General features: G+C 43.4%; 1 protein-coding gene across 2 annotated transcripts in view; it reads right to left on the bottom strand.

The window, feature by feature from the left end:
* The window catches only part of CABLES1 (Cdk5 and Abl enzyme substrate 1), a 71,722-nt gene continuing 53,242 nt past the window's right edge, over nucleotides 1–18,480 (bottom strand). For both annotated transcript variants that reach the window (XM_077184821.1, XM_054634691.2), the window contains 5 exons: nucleotides 16,900–17,056; nucleotides 16,011–16,114; nucleotides 5,831–5,937; nucleotides 4,711–4,918; nucleotides 1–3,158 (listed from right to left, as the gene is read on the bottom strand). In XM_077184821.1, coding sequence (XP_077040936.1) covers nucleotides 3,018–3,158; nucleotides 4,711–4,918; nucleotides 5,831–5,937; nucleotides 16,011–16,114; nucleotides 16,900–17,056 — 717 coding nt within the window. In that variant the 3' untranslated portion in view covers nucleotides 1–3,017. The remainder of the gene's footprint in view (nucleotides 3,159–4,710; nucleotides 4,919–5,830; nucleotides 5,938–16,010; nucleotides 16,115–16,899; nucleotides 17,057–18,480) is intronic.

The following is an 18,480-nucleotide window of genomic DNA, read 5'->3' as shown; positions in this document are numbered from 1 at the left end:
TTTTTCAATTTTTTTAAAACTTTTATTCTTTTTTTTTTTTTAGAAAAGGAATAACTCTGCATGGTAGAGTGTACAGTATATAATTTCAAAACAGAAGAAGTTATATGGAATGGATTATTTTCCCAAACTATTTAAAGTTGAACCTAAAATCATGTGTAAATCAACACTCATTGCCATGTAAGACAAAAGAAAACAATCAACATGTTTTCTGTTTGGTACAGATTTTCTCTACCTCTTCAGCCTGAATTTTCCCAGGGCTGGGCAGAAAAGGGGGGCGAATCCTGCCCATTGTCCTAATCATAATTGTACTGACCAAGCTTTGTGCTCTGAGATCTAGCAACATATGGCTTTATATACGTTCCTAAGTGAACAGTGCAACATCATCACCACCTTAAGTGTTTATTCCACATTCAGACTGTAACTGAACATCACTCTGAAACCCTTTTCCGCCCCAAAACAACAGAGATAACAATGAGAAGCAGAAAGTCTCCAGCAATCAGATTTCATCCAGAAATCTGTGTAAACTGTAGATCAGGGTTGGGTAGCAGCACAGAAGGCAAAAGATGTGACAGCTTGATTCAATAGCATCTCTAAAGACTACTGTAAGACTGTCATTCTTTAGTCTGCATGTTGCAATCACAATTTGCTTTTTCCCTGCAATGCTATAAAGCAATATAAGAAATAAATCAGACTCAAAAGCAAAAGGTAGAAGCCTCCATGGAAAGGTAAAGCTTCTGCTTAGCTTTGAGTGGTTGCTATTAGAAACAGATGTCCACAATCAGAAACAAATCTTGAATGTATATACACAATTTGGGTAGAAAGGGATATGGCCAAGGGTGAAAGCCCTCCTAGCTGACCCACAGACTGTTTTGGATCATAGGTCCACACTACACCCACTGCCTTTTTGGTCTGAATAAACCAGCAAGACAGCCAAAGGCTCCAGGTGCCCTCCAGGCTCTTCTCTCCACTGCTCCTTGGCTGTGTGGGGGACAGGGGAAGGAGGAGAAGGAGGTGGAGGAGGTGGAGGAAGAGGAGGAGGAGTGGCAAATTTTTGCCCCCCCTCCCCTCACTTTGCAGCTGGCTGAGTGATGCGTGGGTTGCAGCGTTATACTGGGAAGGTTTAAGTGCACACTTTCCTCTTTACCCCCTCCTCCCCAGTCCTGTTGGAATGTATCTATATCAGTAATTATGTAAGTATTACTAATAACTGTAAGCTAGCATGGTCACCCTCCCCTTTAGAATAGGGGGAGATGAATAGCATCAAACAAATTCCCATTTGTCCTGATGTGTAACCTTTCTAGATCCTGTAGAGCAATTGTATGCAGGCTTTTTTCATACTAGAATTTAAAGGAGTCAAAGCTGATAAAGAAACTGGATGTTTCCTGGCTTAACTGAAGGAAATAATAAAACTGATTAAAGTAAGAGTGAAAGAAAGTAAGCATTAGTGTGTTCACATCCTCTGGTATGTCCCACTTCTCTATGTTCTGCTCACAAGCCCTTTTCATACTCTGAGCAAGCATTCCCAAACTTAGAGAGGTAAGGCTTCAGCTGAAATCTCACAGTTGAGACTATTATTTATTTTATAATTACCACAAATGTAATAACTTGACTTTAGCAGATCCATGTGGGGCATGTTCAGGACAAGGCTTGTTAAGTGAACCAGCACAGGAGAAGATTGGACAGGGGTGGAATCCCACATGATAACAGCAACTCAACAATATCCATCAGCATGGCATTAGCTTAGTGTGGATATAGCATCAGAAGCTTGGATAAAGCCTTCAAGCTTTCTGGGTGTCCAGTCAGAACCAGGGAGGCTGCAAGTTTTACCATAAAACTCCAGCACTGCAGTGTCTAAAGGAACTGAATCTCAATGGGCATAGATTTTAGGTTTTGCACAGTCAATCCTAATTAAAATCCCAAAAGTATAATAGCTGATGCCCCTGCTGTTGGAGCCTTAAGACACCCGTTAACTGCTGAGCCCTACACTTTTTTTTTTTAATAAAACACTGTTTTAAGATAAAGCACAATAAATGTGCTTATTACGCACTCTAACATAGAGCACAGAAATACAACACTACAGAGTGCAAGTCTAACCATCTCCACAGTGGGAAAAGTGCGAAGGTTAAAAATATGCATGTGGCTTAACACAAGATATTTTTAAAAAACATGACACGGAAATCTTATACTAATGCTTTCATCTTTACCACAAACATGACTGAAAACTTAAGGTCAATTGCTGATCCTTCTCTCGCAGTAGTAGTAGTGTAATCCTTTCAAAGGTACAATGTTGGAAAGATCAGAGAATAAAAAAACCCAAGTGTCCAAAAATGATCCCATTTACCACTTTTCCAGTAGTTACGTTTTTCAAGGAGTAAACGTGTAAGGTCACCTTGATCTTCACCATCAGTAACTGATACACTTGGAAACAGCTAAGCCAACCACCTGGACTGAGATCAGTTCGGTGTCACACACACACACACACACGGATACACACACAAATACCCCACAGGAAAAAGTGCACTTTCAATTGCTGATACAAAAATAGATTGGCACATTCTTTTTGACACAGTGAAGATATCTTCTTTAAAAGCTTTTTCACTTCAAGAAGTTCTCTTGGAATTTGCAGCAGGTCTGTAGAAAAAGCGCTACGAGAATGCACTCAGTGGGCTTCCAGGGTTTGTGTGATGGAGAGAGGGGTGGTCATGGAGGCTGCCCTTCTAATTTTTGCCTACTTTTATAGCTGTAGTCCCTACAGGTGGGGTCAGTTGCCACCCAGTTTCAGCACGTGAACTATTCACCAACAGCTCAGTCTTCACCTGCTTTGAGAAAGTAACGATACATAAATTCATCAAAGCCAAGAGTCGATGCAGTATTTCCTGTAGCCAGAAAAACTGTTTGGGGGTGGGGGGAGAGAGAGTGAAGTGTTAGGAGTCTGATTTTGCATTTCCAGTAGTAACTGTGGCTTGGGAGAGCCAAGCGGGAACAGTCGGGAGCCCCTTCCCCGCCGGCAGCCAGCGCTAGGAGTTCTGCACCAGGCGTCTGTAGTGCGGCATCACCTCGTGCTCGGGCAGGTGCAGAGCAAACTCCAGGGCCACCAGCACCGGGAACTCGAAGGCGATCAGCTCTCGCCTGTTCAGCCGGAACTTCTCTTCCAGTTTCTGCAACCACAGCCGAGGGGAAAAAATATAAATGAGCAAAATTGGAATGAGGGTTTGCCTTTCTAGAGCTTTCCCACAAATGGCATTATTTTCAAAACACGCATGCTGCTGTCATTAAACTTCTGTCCTGATGGACTTGCATGGCTCTAGGTTTAGAAAACCAGAGCTGTGTGAACTGGATGTTCCAAATCCTTACTGTGAAGGTGAACTCATACAGCTCAGCCAGCCATGCTATTTCTGACACCTTCGTCACTTCACCCATTCCACTGTGAGCAGATGCATCTTCTAAGGATCACAGTGATTACCACAGCAGCAACAGGAAATTCCTAGCTTCATGCAAACAGCAAAATCACTTGTGTAATGGAAGATATGCATCTTGTAATTGTCCACAAACTTCTTGCACTGCTTGAAATCACTAGTTTTCCTTTCAGCATTAGACTGTGCTACAACGCCCTGTTGGGGAAATTTTTTTGCCACAATTTGATCTTAATACCTCAGAGGCAGAAGGTGTCGTAAGAACAGTGAGTAATAGAAACTGCTATCCTCAGGAGGGATGAGATGGGTTTTATAGTTGTTTTTGTGCTGTGATGTACTAAACCTCCCATATGCTCTGCTGTTTTCACTGGATTTGGATGCTACAAGTAGGCAGGCAGTTGCTCAGGGATATTTCCCCCTCATCCTCTTCTTAGGATCTCCCTGGCTTGCTACTTCTCTGCCCACTGGGGCTACTGCAAAGCTCAGTGTCTTATGGACCAACATTTCAAGATAGCAAGAGAGGCCAGATCTTCCAATTCCCACTTGGCTGATTTTTTTTGTCATTATTCAGAGGGCTTTCTAACAAACTGACTGTCAACCCAGCTCTGTGACTGTGGGAGGAGAGCAAGAGTCCAGTCCTGCCCCTGTCCACAATCCCATGTCTCTTCCATTGAGTGAGCTGGTTGTAGCCACATACCAAGACACCAGCCTAACTTTCCATGGTATTAAATCAGATTGGTTCCTCAGTGCTTGCAGAGGATTATGGCATAACACCCTCATGTTACCTCTTTCATGTGGAGCGGGTAGAAGACAAAACACCTTACTCTAAAAATCCATCTGGAATGAGGTGTTCTGATGGGAACACCTCCTTAGGTTTTCTTGTCCAAAAGCTGAACTTGATAAATAAAAATGTCTATTGGACTCCATCTGAAATTAGTATCTGCATTTCATTCCCAAAGGAGAATCCTTACTGACACTCTTGAAAACATAACTAAAAGCAAAATTAATTTCCTGAGGGTTCACCTATTGCCTTGTATTGACAAAATGATGGTCAGATACATCTAAAACCTCACAGTATCTGACACCAGGGCCTTCTATCCCATTAAACAAGCTTCCCACACCTCTGCAGGGACATTGATCACTACTACTTCCACAAAAATGTGTAACAAAAAAAGATATTTAGCTGGCCGTACATCTGGAAGCCTAAAAGAGAGCATGTCCACTGACAAACAGGCTTGTACAGACCACATATTGGCACTTCATGCAGATTGAACACTGGAAACCGATGGATACGTACATCTATAAGATGCTTGACTTCATGTTTTCTGAGGTCACTGCCAATTTTGGCTGCTAAAAGAACACAAGCTCCAGCACAAAGCTTTCTATTCTGCTTGTTCAGCTTCCCCTTGAGAGCGAGCTTCTCAAAGTAGACAAAGGCCATGGCCACTGTGGGCTCTTCAAAACCACATTCTTCTTGAGCAAGCTTGCGCATTTCTCTCTTCAAACTGAGTAAAGAGACCAGACAAGTATGCTGTGAGATGAGTTTTAAAGCATTTCTCATTCCACCCTAAGAGCCAAGCTTTCAGAGATTCATGCTTAGTCAAATGGAAGGGAAAACATAATTTATTGGGCAGATATTTTTATGCTGTTTTGGGGGCACATTTCATGGCACATTTTTACATCACCAGTGACCCTCACTGCCCGCAACAGACAGTTGTGTCAAACTATAAAAGCAAGCAAAAAAGCTCTGACAGTTTTAGCAACAATATTTTATCAGAGGTCCTACACTGCATACCATTTGTTTTGTAACAATGTTTTGATTACTGGTGCTCTGTATGCAGCTTTGGCCGCTGGTTATGGTTGGCCAAATCCAAGCTGACAGTTCTGTCCATGTACTGCAGCACTGTCTGGTTACAGAGCAGTGTGGCTCAGTGTCCTTCTGGCCACTAGGGTCAAATGAAATTATTATTACTTCAGTGGAGCAATATGCTACACCAGAAACAGATATGGAATATTACAACTTTGCTGTGAAGCCAAATACTCTTTTTGCTTCTGGCCAAGGCACAAAAGCAGCACTTCTCTTTCCTCAGTCTTTTTTTAAGCCAATTCCCATGAGCTTAGAGACTCTGTTGGGTTATTTTTCTGGCTATTTTAATATAGAGCATGCCCAGCTCTCATCCTCGTCCCGTTAGATGCTGTGTTTGACACCTGACCAGCACATGTTTGCACATTCCTCTATCCTGTTTACTCATCCCAGTAATCCAAGCAGTCATCTGACTAACTCTGCACCTCTGCTGGTCACTGCTCCTGGAAGATCAATCAATCAGTGCTGTGCTTCCCCTCCTGTACAGCAGGAATTGCACTGACATGTGAGACAGCTGCATCACACTGCAGCCTTATCGAGCTTTGCAAAGTACCTTCTTATTTTACTGAGGGTTAGCTTGATGTGAGGGAACTTCTCCTTAAAGGTCTCATTCATGTCCTTCTTGAGATCTGATGGCTTCACATAGTCTATGACCGTGGTCTGTAACACAGGGCAAGAGAGAATTACTCTTTTAGTTTGTAACAAAGAAAGTCACTCAATTCCCAGAAGCAAGGAATACCAAACAAGTGCCAGCCAGTCCCAACACTTTCAGCAGACAGGAAAATATAGTCTGAACAAGGCTACAAGGCTACTATAGTCTGAATAAGGCAACTATTTGTGACTGACAAAACAAGTGACCTGTTCAGCACAAGCCTTGAACAATACATACCTTATTAGCATCCTCTAAATAGTGCTAAGAGTGATTTGAAGATGAATGTGCCTGGATGAAACCTACCTGAGAAGTCTTGTAAGATAAAAAAAATTCATCACAGTAACTGATACGATGACCAGATTTTGGTGCATACCTCTATGTGGTTCTGAGACCCATTGTGAATTTCTCTCAGATTGATTCTTTAAAGAAACCACAGGTACAAACTCTTGCCTGCTGTAGCATACATTGATAATAAAGTAAGTAACCAGCTTGTATGGCAGGTCACTCAGTAGAGTGGAAGGCAGGAATGCTGTGGGGTAAGTTAGGCAGTAAATGGACAAAAGAGTCAGGACAACATTCAAAGTCTACAGTCTATTTCCTTTGAGCTTCCTATTCCTTTTTATTACAACCTAATGAATCTCCCCAAGTTGCAGAGGGTTCTCCTGGCCAACACAGCCCTTGCGTCTGTGCGTGTCCAGCACTTCTCTTGTTCCCTTAGTCCTTATTCAGGTAGCACTTTGCCCAAACCCTCTGTCACCATTCACCTGGCCAAAATCTAGCACTTCACCAACAAACCAACCTTTATTTTGGGAATGTGTCAATTCTCTTCCAAGCTTTAGCAGTTCTGCCCATTGGACAGAAGTGGAGAGGAGCCCCAGCTTGGGCACCAGGGGACAGCCTGGTCCCCAGGCATACAACCCCCTGACAGCTTCAAGCATGTAAGAAAGCAGCAGTGGATAGTGCAGTGCATTCTCCTGCTCATAAAATAATATTTCAAATCTGATTTCTGGTTTTAATTAATTTGTATTATGGCAACGGGCTGTTAACACCACACAAGAGGTGGAAAGAGGTGTGTGAAACCCTTGTTGCATGTTATGCCTTTATAGAAGGTGGAGCTCTGCTGAAATGTATCCTCATGGGAATTGAAATCAGCCAAAAAGACTGACTGAATACGCTTTCAGGCTTTTTTTCTGTCATAAAAATAATATATGGAAGGGCTTGGGGAATACAAAGTGCAATGGCTCTAGAGAGAAAGCAGACAATTCCCTTTATCCAATCATGTTGTTCTCTGTCTCCAAAATAAGCATGAAGGAGAGTAAAACACACCTAACTTTTCCTGCACTTCACTTATGAGATATGGTACTGAATTTTAGCAAATTAAAACAGAGCATGTGTTTCCCCTGAATAGTGCCCAGCAGGACTTGATGCATGTGGGAAAAACAGACAGGAAAAGCCCAGGTTTTTGCCATGGGGTGTTGTTATGGTCATGCACAGGTTTTAAAACACAGGCCATTCTGCCACATCAACACTCCTCAGCCACACCTGCTTCCCTGCACGTGTAGGGATGAGCCCGACTGCAGGTGCAGGCAGACAGTGCAATGCCCCTGAGGTTAAAAATTCATAAGATGCCTTGATGCTCAAGCAGGCAATGTGCTGCCACACCTGAATAAAAGGAAGAGAAGAAAAGACAGGAAGGAGAAGCCTTGCCCTACCCGGGTGGGAAAGCCTTCAATGGAATGTGTGGGCCTGCCTGGTTTTAACCCTGCAGAGGCTGGAGGGATGTATGCACGCACCGTGCAGCTGGGGCTCTTCACTGCAGACAGCTTCTCACATGCTTCATCTCACCTGGCAGGGCTCAGACCTCTAAAGCAGAAGAATGAAGATCTTAACAACTACCCCTTTTCCTTTCTTTCCCTGGAGTGCTGCAGCTGGCCTGCCTACTCCTTGGTATTGCTGCCAAAGGATCATCAGCAAGCTGGGTGCTGCTGATGCACAGATATGCTGGGAGTTGTATGTGTTAAGGGGCTTCCTCTCAGTACTGCTACAAGAGGACACTGAAACAAGCCACATCTAATTTAGACCACTGCTGTCTGCTACTCAGGGTATAGAAAAATAAGTCCATGCTGCTCTAGCTTACAGAGCCAAAAGACACTAACCAGATAGATCCTATTAAATGTAAAGATGATTTTAGTTACTACCAGTATTTTTTGGTTGTCTTGGGCAATCCTATAAACAGTGAGCTCAGTGTTACCTTACAAAGCTACCTGACACCTTATTTCATGCTTCACTACAAACCTAACTGCCCATTGTTTGTTCTTCATTAGCACAGAGCACATAATTTTATCTTAATTAACTTGCCTTTAGCTCTCTCCAGGTTATCTTCTTCTTTTGCTTACGTGCACAACAGAAACCACTTCCCAACAGAAAGGGCACAGCAGCGGAGGAAGAGCCTCTCCATCCTCCAGGCTCTGCTGAAGGGCTGCACAGCTGTGCCACACAGCAAGTTTCAGCTGCTTTCCCCTCTAACAAGTCAGGGTGGCTCTGGGGGCCACCGTGCAGAGGGGGATTGAGCCCTGGGCTCTGCCACACAGCAGCAGCAGCCCCCTGGGATGCACCTTTCCCCATGGCTGCTCTGCAGGCACTGACTTGTTTTACCTGGGACTCCTCCAGCCTGTGGGAGGTTTGCCAGAATTCAGCTAAATTCTCTTTAGAAGGAGAAAAGCTCTTTTTAAAAATTTCATTTAAAGCAAAGCGCTCAGAGGCTTGAGACTAAGCAGACAGCTTAAAACTAAGAACAGTACAGAGGTACAGTTATTTTTAAACACAGAGATTTGTCAATTTTGTCCTGTTGATAAGGATCTCCCCCTCTCCAGCTCTGAATTCTGCCGCTTCCTGCGAGACAACAGTCTCTACGATACAAATCACAATAATGAAATCCAGATGAAAGCTGGTGTGTGCTGGTTTTGATTCATGTAACAGGATAACAGCAGCATGTTTGAACACACTGGCTCTAAGGCAGCTGTCTCATCTTGTCAGTGCCATGCTGGAGAGCTCAGCTAACTGCCCTTATTCTCAAGAAAAGAATTTGTGCAAGTTGTTTTTTTTTTTGTCCCTTGGTTTTTTTTCCCCCTTCATAGCTGCTGCAGAAGCTGGACTTTGAGCAACAGGATGCTGCTCGTCCAGCTGGTACCCACGGAAATGCATCCTGTGCATGCAGGACCCTGCCCAGCAGAGAGGCAGGCAGAAAATACCCCAAAAAATATCTGTTGAGAGGTAGTTTAAAAGCAATGTTGGATTAACATCTGTTGAGTGATCAAATCAGTTACACTTTCAAATGGTTTCTGACCAGGCACCTGAGCACCCCTGTTGCTGGGGCACAGCGCTCACGAGGTTACACAGAAATCTTCGTCCCCAGCCCTGATCCTGCCCAGGGCACCTAATGCACCCTGCAAACAGCTTGCCACTGAGCAGCCACCCCCACTGCTGCCCCTGCCCACGAGTAAGGGAGTGAAGCTAAGCTCTGGGGTGGTCCAGCAACCCACAAGAAGCAGCTGGGATCTGACAGGGGAGGGCTTGGACACAACACCATCCTCCTCTGCCTGTTCCCTGCTCAGCATTTACGCTTCTCTTCTGTTTCAGGCCACGCCACTGCCCTTGAGCTTCCTGTGTGTCCCACATGAAGCTGCCATGTGAAGAAAAACACATGACTGTCTGTCCAGGACAATTCTGGTATTGCCTGTGTCAGGGCTCTGATCAATATTGATGCTCCAAAACTTTATGAAAGGTTTGCAAATATTTCCCTAAAAGGAGCACAGCTTTTCTCCATCCAAACGTGCTTTCTTATACATAATATTATTCCCTACCAGGCAGGCACTCTGTACTCCCAGAGCTGTCAGACACATGAACAAGGCACTGGGAACTACCAAACTGTCTCTCTCATAGTCTAATCTCCAATGTTTTTGACTTCTGTCATCCAGAACCGTCTGTCTTGTTTCTCACAGCTTATTTGCAGGGAACACATTTCAGTTCAGCATTCAGCAATACTCCTTTGTGGGCTCTGTTACATTCTCTGTGTACAAATCTGTGTATGTATATTTTACTTTGGTGATGGAAGCTGCACAAAACAAATGAAAACCTTGATATATGGTAGCTGACAGATGCCTGGACAGAGTGATAAATGCTTCAGCCCAAGTCTCTACTCTGCACACTTTTTGCTTGGCTGGCAGTTTTGAACTTGGAGCTCAGCTCGTGTGTTATTCACAAGTGTTTTCAGGCAGCTGCTTTCTCATAGGAAAGCTGTATATATAGTTTCATAATTATGGGAGGAGAGAGAATGCCTGAAATGGTTGGTAAGACTGGCAGGATGAAATATTGTAGAAAATAAATCCTACTTTGGCATGCAACCAGTAAAATATGATCTAGCCTTGGATGCCTCTATCTCTTAGCTTAAGAAGGATAAAATCAGAATAAAATAGGTGAATAAAATGAAAGATGAATGATAGGCTCTCTTAGCTGCTGTTACTGTGTATCCCTGATTAATCTGCTTCACAGAAAGCAGACGGGAGACTGACACCTGAAACAGACTTTTGGTAGGTCACTGATAAGGTCTCAGCCACACAAGAAGTGAAAAGAAGTCAATAACTCTGCACTCTCTGACTACTTTAATGCATCCCATAGGTGACCAGCTACGTACCTATCAACTGCCAGTAACCTAATTCATACAATTATGGCTTATGATGCATATATATGAGAAATCCTGACAGACAAGAGACTTTAAACTGTGATGGAAAATGGGAGTGATTCCGAATTATAATTAAAATTCTAAAAAAGAAAGCTAGACTAGAATAAGATGTTTCTGTTGTTACAAAGTTATTAACATTCAAGGACCTGAAACTGAAAGATTTTGAATTTTACAAGGCAAATAGTCTCAAAACTGCTTCTTTGGAATTAAGTACATGGAAGGACAGCAGTTTATTTCATATTGTTAACACTCAGGAATTATTCTCAAAATAGTTATTTATTGGAGTCTCAGCCCAATATAGCATCAAATGCATAGAGCACAGGATTTATACATGATTATCTACCACTGCTATCCTCTGCTCCCTGAGACTTTTGGGTACAAGGTCAGTAGCTGATAAAGAAGCAGTCTGGAGATACTTAATATACAGCTACAGAAGAGGCTCGAAGAACAGGCTGACAGCACTGAAGGACACTCACTGGCTGAAAGTGGAGTCTGCCTGACCTTGATGCTCCTTGTGAAAGACAGAACGAGAGAATGACAGACCAAATGCATTATATCATCATGCAGGGCTTTTGTTAGACCAAAGGGCCAGGGCAGCAAGCAGTTCTAATTTTAAAATCACACTGGAGGACTGCTATTAAATAACGCAGCCCGGCTGTGCTCGCCACTAGCGCGGTACCTGGCAAGTGAGGCTGGCAGACAGGCACTGCAACAGCTCTGCAGAGTTCTGTGACCTGCTTCTTTTATAAGGGGTGTAGAGATGTCAATTTATTTTTATATAATTAAACCAACACACTGACATTGTAGCTCAGTACCCAAACCTAATTCCACGTGTATCCTTTGAGCACAGATGGATGGATATTTCAGGGATGAGAATACAGAATGGGTCACTCAAAGTCAACATGCTGCTGATCTGGGCTTTTCTTCTTCTGCTGCAAATTTTGGCAGCACACAGTGACCAGCTAACATGCTCCTGTGCTTCTGTGTTACCAACAAAAGCAGTACTGCAGGATCAGCCTCCAGCCTCTTGAGAATGAGTTTTCTAGTCCAGCACAGAAGGAGTTTCCGCTGGAAAGAATGCAGAGAGACCAGGGGGGCACTGATGAGTCTGTACATATGCTAGTCAACATGAGATTCGAGGAAAGAAATTAATGCTTAGTCTGGTAGATAAAGTTCCTGTTCTAGAGAGATTTAAGAATCTGCACAAATTCCTGTTTTAGCAGTATCAGCCAGGAAGACATCTGTTAACCATGACATGATGTTTCCCTTCCCCCCCACCCCCCAGCATGAATTTTTTCTACCTCTTACTGTTTATACTGCAGCAGAGAGTGCAGACGCTCAGACAAAGACAACACAAAATGAAATAATTTCTCCAGAGCAGACTAGACTTTAAATACAACTAATACAATTAATAGATATAGATATACTTTCCCAATACCAACAATAGAGTTGGTATTGGGAAAGTATTGAAGAATACTTTTCAGAGTTATCCTGACAGGCAATTTATGGTTATTACTTCTAGAAATGCAACAGGGAAGTGTATGCTCTCTTAAGCCTGAGACTTCACTACAGAAAAAACGAAACTAAACCAAACCAAAAAAAAACAAACAAACAAAAACATGCAACCCCCCCCCAAAACAACAACAACAAAAACCCACAGAAAACCAAAAAAACCCCAAACCAGACTAAACCAAAAGCACTTCAGCACTTCTGCTTCCCCAGAGCTATCCTCAAAGAAGAAGCTCAGCTTCTCCTTGAAAACAGCTGAGGACTTGCAGCTAACACTTCTCTCCAAGAGTCAGGGCTAATTCAGCTCAGTAAAATTAAAAGACTATAAAGTCAATGTCAGTGATGATAAACTCAGGCTCCACAAGAACTGAGCACACCGAGTGCTAGCTGCACGTATTTCTGAGTAAAGTCTAAACCAGACCACACATTTGGCCTGTCCTATGCCTCAGGATAAAGCCTGCAGTGTTTACTGATGCAGCATTCACACAGACCTCAACAGAGCCTTCCCAGCAAGCATAGAAATCCTGGCCTAAGAAGCACAAGCCAGGCTCATGGGAGTACCAGCAGTGCATGCAGCTCTATCCCGCCGGCAGTGACGCAGCCCAGCATCCCCTCCTCTTCCACACCTTCCCCCCATTAATTGCTCTGACATCCATAAGGAGGGGTGAGGGGAATATCAACAAGCTTGCAGCTGTCAAGCATTAATGCTAAATCCTGGCCAAGTAGCGAAACTTTAATTACAAGCTGCAGCTCTCCACGCACAACAGAATGCTGGGCGCTGACATCAGAGCCGCTCTCAGCTGCTCCAGCGCTTGCAAGAGGCAGCAACTCCAGCCCCATTCCTCCCAGCACCGAGGCAGCAACTCCAGCCCCATTCCACCCAGCACTCAGGCAGCAATTCCAGCCCCATTCCTCCCAGCACCGAGGCAGCAACTCCAGCCCCATTCCTCCCAGCACCGAGGCAGCAACTCCAGCCCCATTCCTCCCAGCACCAAGGCAGCAACTCCAGCCCCATTCCTCCCAGCACCAAGGCAGCAATTCCAGCCCCATTCCTCCCAGCACCGAGGCAGCAATTCCAGCCCCATTCCTCCCAGCACCGAGGCAGCAATTCCAGCCCCATTCTGCCCAGCACTCAGGCAGCAATCCCAGCCCCATTCCTCCCAGCACCGAGGCAGCAATCCCAGCCCCATTCCGCCCTGCACCACAGCAATCCCAGCCCCATTCCACCCTGCACCACAGCAATCCCAGCCCCATTCCACCCAGCACTCAGGCAGCAATCCCAGCCCCATTCCACCCAGCACTGACAGGCAGCAATTCCAGCCCCATTCCACCCAGCACTGACAGGCAGCAATCCCAGCCCCATTGAGCCCAGCACTGAGGCAGCAATCCCAGCCCCATTCTGCCCAGCTCTGGCGGCTGCTCTGGCCTCTGTGCTTCTCTGGCAGAGGTCTGGCACTGCTGCAGTGGCTGTGATGATCAGGAAAAGAGCACAGGTCTCTCGCTGGCCCCAGACTGCAATTTGCTTTAATTGCAGTGTGAGCCGATTTTTATATTTGGGGGGAAGAAAATTACTTGAAGTTATAAGGCTATTATGCTCCTGCTCAGACTGATGTGAACTGCAGGGAGAGGGGGAGGGAATGTCAGGAGAGTCAGGAAAGTCTAAAACAGATGTGAGTGAAGTCTCCGACATAGCCAAAATGACCTTTTATATTCAGCTCTATGCACGAGCCCTTACCCAAACTGAAAAATCTTACTTAACCTGCAAGCTCCCAGGACATTCCAGCACTACTTTTTCTCTCTTCTCTTGGCTGAAGGAAGCACCAGCAGCTTGTAAAATCTTTCAGCTGAGCACTGAAGAACAACCATCCACCCCTTAGTTTCTTGCAAAGCCATGCAGCTCCTGCATAGGAGCACAGCTACGCTGCTTGGCTGTGGGCAGGCAAAACCCCATCGAGAGAGCCCTTGGCACCTGCCTGTGATCTACCTCAACAAAAGAAACAGAGCACTTAATGTCCTTTAACCCTTTCTTAGATTAGTGCCTGCCTTCAGAGAGGGAGGTGGAAGTCCCACAGACCCTCAGATAGTGCTGAAGAAGTGATGTCTGGAAGGTACATTCAGGAAAAAAACTCTCAAGTGTCAAATAAGACATTATTTCAGACACAGCAGTAATCAACCCCAGAGAAAATTAAAAAGCAGGGAGACTCCTGTCAATGCAAATATATTCTAGATAAACAGTGACATTGATTTTAACAACTGTCCTTGAAGTAATTTTTCACCTTTAGGGCATCTAGTCATTCCCCTTGTCAAATCCCCAGGCAGCTTCTTTTTACAACAGAAGTACAAACATAAGACTTTGAAATGCTGTGGTCAACCAACATACAGAGAAGAACGGCACTGAATACCCACTCCTGGATGGAGAACTCCCTTGCAGGATGCCATCCTGGCTGCCTCATTTTTACTCATTTAACCATGTCCATGAGAACATCGAGTTAAAGGGGGCTCAAAGATCTCAGGTGATTCTAGGGGACTTGTACTGCCTGGCAGACACTCACAGCCTGAGGAAAGTCAGAAACACAGGCACGACTGCTAGAGCTATGTTCCCTTTGGATGTTGGCTAACAATGGCTGTCTCCTTGAGGGAAGACAGTTCCCTGTCCATGACAGTAACCATATCAAAACCTGACAAATATTTTCCCACACAGATGTAGCTGCTATAAAAGGTTGTCACTTTGTGGGTTGGCAGCCAAAAAATAACTTGCCAGCCCTTAAAGGAAAACTGGTAGCAAGTAAGCAGAGGATACTCTGGATATGCCATTTGAAAATCTAGAATAAACACAGCCTTAGAACTCAATTAAGCCTCTGTGTGCAACCAAATAAACATCCACATGAAGCACTTAGAGCTTATTTTGAAGAAGGAGCACCCACAAGCCAAATTACCCCTGGGGTGGAGGGCAGATGAGAACATACAAAAGCTGTATCTTCACATACATTAGCAGTTTCTTAAATAATGTCTTCTGTTCCAAATTAAACAAGAACATGGACAGCACTTTAGACCTCAGTGTTTCAAATCCTATCATATCTGTATATAGATAAGAGAAGTAGGTCACCACTTCGGGGGAAAAAATAATATTTTCCCTACTGCCTACTGTTACCCTGGATGTACAATGCAGACTGATACATGCTCACATGTGTATGACTGCACTGCATCTTGCAACAGTCCTGCTAAAATAATCTACAGACTTGGAGCAATCAAAACAAAGGCTACAGAAGTATCTCACCACAGAAAACATTTAGTCAGAGCACAGAGCACAGAACAATTATGTCTCTGTATTGTTAAGGGTTTGGATATAGTGGGAAATATACAGACTCTGCTCGTAATTGCTGCAATTAAAGGAAGGACTATCCCATGGTGAAATAAATATCTGGGAAACCAAGCTGTTCAGAGCAGTGAATGATTAGCATCAAAACACAGAGTAGCTTCATGACTTCAGAAAAACCCCAGTGGGCATCCTCCTATTTTGTAATAGGTGCCAGTTTGAGGAAGTATAAATTTTCCTCTGAATGCCAGAGAATGAGTGCATTGTTTGAACAAGCCTTTCATCTAAAGCATTTATGAAATACAGAGGTAATAAAAGTGTTTGCTTTTGTAATACCTCCAAGAGTTTGTTTTAACATGCCTTGAGAAGTAACTGTCATTTAGAACAAAGCATTCTGAACAGCTCTTATTAGTAGATTAAAAATAATAACAGTCTTCTTAAAATACGGCCAAATGAAACCTCAACCTTCAGAATTTTGTTATGGGAATTCCTCTGTCCTACACAGAATCACTTACCATATATGAAGGAAATATTAAAACCCGCTTATGTTTGCCACATGGCCACTGGGGATCATCTAAAAGATTTGGGTCGTATTCAACAAAGTCTCCCAGGTCACTACCTATAAAACAACAGTTTTGATAAAGAATTTTGAAAGGAATTAATCACATCAAGACATCTCTGGACTTAACAGAAGTGGCAAATGAGTTTACAGATAATGCACAATATTATCTCCATGCAAGATTTTTTAAAGAGATGAAAAATTGTTCTGAGTCTTGACAGCTCTAAATATTTCTATATTAATGTGATTTGCCAAGACATAGAGGACCTAGAGCTAATGAATTACCTGCTAAATGTGAATTTAGGGCTTAGAGAACTGCAGAATTATACAAAGTTCCACAATGACTTTTGTTCCCGGCAACAAGTTTTCATCTGTTCAAGCAGATGTTTTGATTTGTTTCATTTATCATGCCAAAATATTTTAAGCATATAGTGCTTTGGCTTATGTTTTGTGTCCGGTTTTGTAAACACAGCCCTTTCCAGCCTAACAAAGGTCACAAGTGGAATTTACACCTTCAGCTTGTGACTACTGTGTTGCCACTGTAAATTTTCCATAGCAAAGGAAGGTAAGGACAAGCCTGATGCAGGAGGAGCAAGCAATGCTGATGACAGGAGGAGGCACGCTGGGTGCCATCGGGGCTGTCAATACCACCAATGTGCTTGTTTATTTAACTTCCATCCTCCACACACAAGCTTTCTAAGCAAATATGGAATAAGCTGTGCTTCACCCACAACAGAAGACTGTATTTATTTAATTTAAGCTAATGGGGGGACTAAAACACACGTCAGTCCTTTGCAATACCTGCCTGCCATCAGGGTATTAAAAAGAGCTACTTGAGAAGTTACCTGCATCAATGCTCCCCTGGGTGCTGTTAGCTCTTCCCAAAGAAAGGCTACGATGGCTTGCATTGCGAAATTGGGAGAAAGATGAGGTGGAGTCTATTGTGTTCCTCCGAGTTCCCAGAGCATTGGTGGGAAATAGGAACTGTGTATAAGAAACCGTCTAAAAAAATAAAGTCAGAATGGACAGACAGTTACTTTCAGCCCAGCTTGGATGCAGTGGGATGCTTTTGGTGCATTCCAACTGGAAGCAAGAGAAGCCAAATTAATGGAGGATTTTCTGGATTTAGTAGTTTGGCACAGATGAATATAAACCAGTCACCTACATTTGCTTCAGTGCAGTCAGTTTATTCATGCAAAAAACGCTTTTAAGAAGGCATTAGCTCTTCAGCAAAACACACACACATACACACATACACACACACACACTCTCTAATACACTGGATTTACAAAATCCTACTCGAGGGTCAGATTTAAAAATATATCAGTTTGGTCAGGTTTCTTTCCAGTGGGCCTTCTCTGTAGCACATTTCAGCAGCTTCTTTACTGAACTAGCATCATCTATATGGGTCCCTCAGCATACAGCTGCCAGAGGCAAATCACTTAAACACTGCTAAACTGAAGCACTTTGTCTGCTATTTTTCTTTCCCAGGACTTTGTCTGGCAGAGTCTTATTGATGTAATAAGTGAGCTCCAGCTCACAGCAATCGTTGTGGGAGATCATTTACTAGCCCCCCAACATGGACTAAGTGTGAATGAGTAACTTGTGACAAAATTATTTTTAGAGTGCACTGATTCTCTGCTTGTACCCCTGGCCAAGAAAAAGCTATGCCTTGCTTCTTGTTGGCTCATTTTCCAACAATAACATTGCATTGAAGAAAAAAAATGAGTTTGAGACTCTAGACTGGTTTATGAGGAGGTCAGAACAGGTATCAAATAAAACATGTGGCATGTGAGCTTTCATTATTTATAAGCAGACAGATTGTCCTCAGGAATTTACAGCCTGTGGTCTGGCCTGACACCTGGTTAGGTGAGCACAACATGTGTAGCAGCATTGACCCAGGGCCTTTAAATCCATAGATGACAGCAGACTGAGTAAAACTGAACTGTAGAAAGTAAATCAGGATTTCAGGAAGAAATGTTTTCTTCTACAATTAAAATTGTCTCTCCTCTATATATTTATTTAAAATCAATCAGTTCCCTAAAGATTCATATTTGCTTATTCTATTCAAGTGAATGAGCTTCTGGATTTTGAAAGACTCATCAGCTTTGTGCCACTGTCTTCCTGCTGTCTGGAAAAATATTGAGCAAAATGTTATTAAATACAATTGAAAGCAAATAGAATTACAGCTACAGCTCTCATCAGAAATTATTTTCATGTTCCTGACAATATACACTGCAGTGATACCTCCTGCTAGAGCAAGGGGAAGGCTGAGTAATTCAGTAATGCTTTACACACTCAGATATTGCCAGAGGCAAATTTCTTCAAGGATACTGAGTTGTCTGCATTGACAGCTTGGGCAGTCCTTGTGAATTTCTGCTAAGCTTATTTACAGTTGCACATACTGTGCTTTAACTACTGTGTTA

Source organism: Agelaius phoeniceus, chromosome 1 (assembly GCF_051311805.1).
Source record: "Agelaius phoeniceus isolate bAgePho1 chromosome 1, bAgePho1.hap1, whole genome shotgun sequence".
In the NCBI taxonomy this organism is placed as follows: Eukaryota; Metazoa; Chordata; class Aves; order Passeriformes; family Icteridae; genus Agelaius; species Agelaius phoeniceus.
This window is presented reverse-complemented; position numbering and strand designations above follow the sequence as displayed.